General features: G+C 39.6%; 1 protein-coding gene across 1 annotated transcript; it reads left to right on the top strand.

The window, feature by feature from the left end:
* Nucleotides 1-726: 726 nt before the first annotated feature.
* LOC115207152 (nanos homolog 3-like) lies at nt 727-1,563 on the top strand. The gene has a single exon (XM_029774137.1). It carries the CDS (start codon nt 867-869, stop codon nt 1,539-1,541), a length of 675 nt encoding a protein of 224 aa, XP_029629997.1. The 5' UTR covers nt 727-866; the 3' UTR covers nt 1,542-1,563.
* Nucleotides 1,564-4,433: the final 2,870 nt, after the last annotated feature.

The following is a 4,433-nucleotide window of genomic DNA, read 5'->3' as shown; positions in this document are numbered from 1 at the left end:
TATTCCCCTCCGTCCCCCATCGCTCTCTCCAAACCCCGATTACCCCAACTCCCGTCCCCGTCCCTGCCTGGACTGGTCATTTCAGTAGGATGCCTGTTTATGTCGTTTCCATTGTGTGTTTTATAATATTGTCTGTTTCAGATGTTGTTTCTTTGTCATTTCCATTGTGTTATAACATCGTTTTGGTAGTAGTGAACAGCAAGGACGTCGAAGCATAGTGAACAACAAGGAAGTTCACTGTATATAGACTTTTTTTCTATTGTGTTATTGACTGTACGTTTGTTTATTCCATGTGTAACTCTGTGTTGTTGTTTGTGTCGCACCGCTTTGCTTTATCTTGGCCAGGTCGCAGTTGTAAATGAGAACTTGTTCTCAACTGGCCTACCTGGTTAAATAAAGGTGAAATAAATAAATATTAAAAAAAGAAAAAAAGCAGTTTTGAATTTTAACAGTTATTTTACTGATATTTTCTTATTACAATTGGCTATTATCAAACAGCTTCATATAACTAAGAATTATAATCTAAATCCTATCCATTTAGATCCTAGAATAGATTAAACAGTTATATTTGAAGTTTTTAATACTGTTGAGGTGTAACATTTTATCCCAAATAGTTGATCTTCTAAAATTGCCAATTTAGCAGTTGTCAGTTTGAAACCATTTGATTGGCTGTTGTCACGTGCCACGGACTCCGCACAACGCCATCTGATTGGCTGTTTAACAAAACACTGACAGGTTAAAACGTGAACGTTGTCAAATTTGCCTTCAGTTGAGTTGTCAGTTTAGACCCAGCGTTCTTTATTCTGGTACATTCTGATCGTTATCAGACACTAGTCTGTTGGGATATAAAAAATACAAGTGATAGTATGAACGCTATGATTTGTCAACTCCAAGACCTACCGCCTTACATGGAGTCCGAAAACAAGAGTTTCCAACCGTGGCGTGACTACATGAAGCTAGCTGACCTAGTGCGGGAGATGCAGTTAGGCAGGTTCACCCCAGAACCGTTAACCGTTGACGGTCATGACTCCGGGATATGCTCGACCATGGTGGAATTTGAAGAGTTCCCGCCGCGAGCCTTGCTGTCACCGATAACACCTGTGGCGACACCACCACTATGGCACGAAATGGAACCCCTGGATTCCGAAATCGTCCTCTTGCATGAAGACGCTCCTTTATGGCCGAGCAGCACCGAGGGTCCCGAGCCCCCTACAGCAGCGTCCAGATCCCCCGCGGGCACCCGGGGCCAGAGTGGGAGAAACACGCCGGAGGAGGTGCCATCACCTGAGCGAAAGTTCTGCAGCTTCTGCAAATACAACGGGCAGTCTGAGTCTGTGTATTCGTCCCACAGCCTCAAGGACCAGGATGGGGACATGATGTGCCTGTACCTGCGGCTGTATGTCTGCCCTCTCTGCGGGGTCACCGGGGCCCAAGCCGCCACCAAGCACCATTGTCCCCTGGTCGAAACCACCTACAGCTCTGTCTATGTCATGTCCAGTGGTGTTAAGTACTTTGGTGAAATACTTGAAAGTACTACTTAAGTAGTTTTTGGAGGATCTGTACTTCACTTGGGCTTCCGAGTGGCGCAGCGGTCTAAGGCACTGCATCTCAGTGCTTGAGGTGTCACTACAGATACCGTGGTTCGAATCCAGGCTGTCTCTCAACCGGCCGTGATTGGGAGTCCCATAGGGTATCGCACAATTGTCCCGGGTTTGGCCGTCATTGTAAAAACGAATTTATTCTTAATTAAATGAAGGTTTTTACTTTTACTTCACTACATTCCTAAAGAAAATGATGTACTTTTTACTCCGTACATTTTCCCTGATACGCAAAACTATTGTTTACATTTTGAATGCTTACCAGGACACGACAATAGTTTAATTCACACACACATCAAGAGAACATCCCTACTGTATCTGATCTGGCAGACTCACTAAACACATGCTTCGTTTGTAAATGATGTCTGAGTGTTGGAGTGTTATCTGGTTATCTGTGAATTAATAAAGAACAACAAAAAGGTCCATCTGGTTTGCTTTACTTTTTACTTTTCATACATAAGTATATTTTAGAAATTACATTTACTTTAGAAACTGAAGTATATTTTAAACCATTTACTTTTAGACTTTTACTCAAGTAGTATTTTACTGGGTGACATTCACTTATACTTGAGTCATTTTATATTAAGGTGTCTACTTTTACTCAAGTATGTGGGGGCAGAGGGGCTCCAGTCGTCCCCTTCCCTGACTGGACTGGTCATTTCAGTAGGATGGCTGTTTATATAGTTTCCATTGTATGTTTTATAATACTTTCTGTTTCCATTGTGTTTTATAAAATACTTAGTACACCTGATTCTACTTGTCAGCTAATCATCAAGCCCTCATTGAGTTGAATCAGGTGAGTTTGTCCGGGGCTACAACAACAATATGTACTGTTGGGGGACTGGAGTTGGGAAACACTGATGTAAGGAAACAGACACGTTTCAATCTTGTCAATAGGCCATCTTTTTAAACTCCCAAATGAACAAACTAAGTAGGGCGGTACAAGACACACAACCAGCTTTCTGGATCAGCCCAGTCCTTCTAGAATGCTCCACAGATAGACAGTCATCAAACCATTGTTGTCTAGGCCCCAATCACCATATGAGTCTAGGACCCTGAGATGGGCCGTTCATCATCACTTTTCTGTAAATCAAGGTTAGTGACCCAACCCTGGAAGTCTCCCGTGAATTGATGTGTCCAATTGACTTGAGTGGTTTGCTATTATTCTGTACATTTAATGTAAATAAATTGTAAATGGTCAATCAAAACCGGTTCAGGCCAATTTGACAACACAATCTCACATTCAATTCGTGCATGTACATAATGTATTTCAGCAGATTTCGTGCGTTTTTTGTGCCTTAATTCGTAAAAAAGACAAGAATTTAAACACGATAGCCATTTTTTTCTTCATTATTGAACGTTATGAATATACCTTAATGTTGTATTTATTTAATCCCGTTTTATAAATGGTGTTTGTATTGCTATATATACTGTTTTCGATGTTTCTGAGCAGACTTTCTGAACAGAATTTGTGAGAAAAGACACACATTTATGTGCGATTTATTAATCCGTGGGAAAACCATTTTTATTAATTCCAATGCTGTTTTCTATGATTGATTTCGCTTAATACTTTGCGATACTGGTGCACTTGTAGTCAGAAAGGCCTTTTTTTCGTGAAGGCAACAGTACACGATATTCTACATAACGCATATCATATTTCGTGGAGCCTAAATCACACAGTTCTTCATAATGCATTTAATACCAGTTAAACAGGTTAATGTAAAATAATGAATTATGTTGGTTTACACTTATTGCTCTTCCAAGGCCGTTTTATGATGATTTTTACGGTGTCAAGCATGTCAGCGAGTCAGAAATGTCAGTTTCCTAGTAACGACTAGCACTTGAATGCTGTATCATGCTGGCTTCATATTCTCCTGGGACACTGGAAAATGGGAAGCCGTAACTCCGACATAATTCTTAACCCAATAGATTGGCAACAACATTTTCTCCGTTTCCCACTTGTTATCCCAATTTTGAGGGTCATTCAAGTGAAACTTCCCAGTCGGAACTAGGAATTTCCGATAACTCCGATGGCACGTGAACGTGCCAACAAGTAGGCTATACAATAAACAAGATGACTTTAGAACTAAGAAACTAAAGTAATAATAAATATATAATAATATATAATATATAAAATTATATATATATATAATTATATATATACACTTATCATATGTTTGGTTGCTTTGAGACTGAGTCGTGTCTACACAATATTATTTACAAGGAGCGGTTCAGATCTTTTTCACATAGTCTACACCTGTCTGCAGTTTTATGTTATGGGTGATCTTTTCCATTAAATACAGTTCTTTCAGTCTACCACTCCTCTCTTCCATAGTATGAATGTCCTCCTTTAACCAATGCTCTATAATTAACAATGTCTACACTGTATTTCTGATCAATTTGATGTTATTTTAATGGACAATTTTTTGGGCTTTTCTTTCAAAAACAAGGACATTTCTAAATGACACCAAACTTTTGAATGGCAGTGTAATAACTTATCTAGGATCAGCTTTCTCTCCCCAAGCCGACCAGAAAATAATGGAAAACTGACCCAAGATCAGTGCTGTACATAGGCAACTTTCAACCCAATGTAATGCAGAGCGCGTTCCAGCTCGTCAACACAATCGGCTGCAGGGAAGGTTACTTTCTGCGTTGTTCGGCATATCAAATAAATCACATTTTATTGTGTCACATACACATATTTATCAGATGTTATTGTGGGTGTAACACAATGCTTGTGTTCCTGGCTCCAACAGTGCAGTAGTATCTAACAATTCACAACAATACACACAAATCTAAGTAATATAATGTAATTAAGAAATATGTACACATTAG

Source organism: Salmo trutta, chromosome 14 (genome assembly GCF_901001165.1).
Source record: "Salmo trutta chromosome 14, fSalTru1.1, whole genome shotgun sequence".
Classification (NCBI taxonomy): domain Eukaryota; kingdom Metazoa; phylum Chordata; class Actinopteri; order Salmoniformes; family Salmonidae; genus Salmo; species Salmo trutta.
This window is presented reverse-complemented; position numbering and strand designations above follow the sequence as displayed.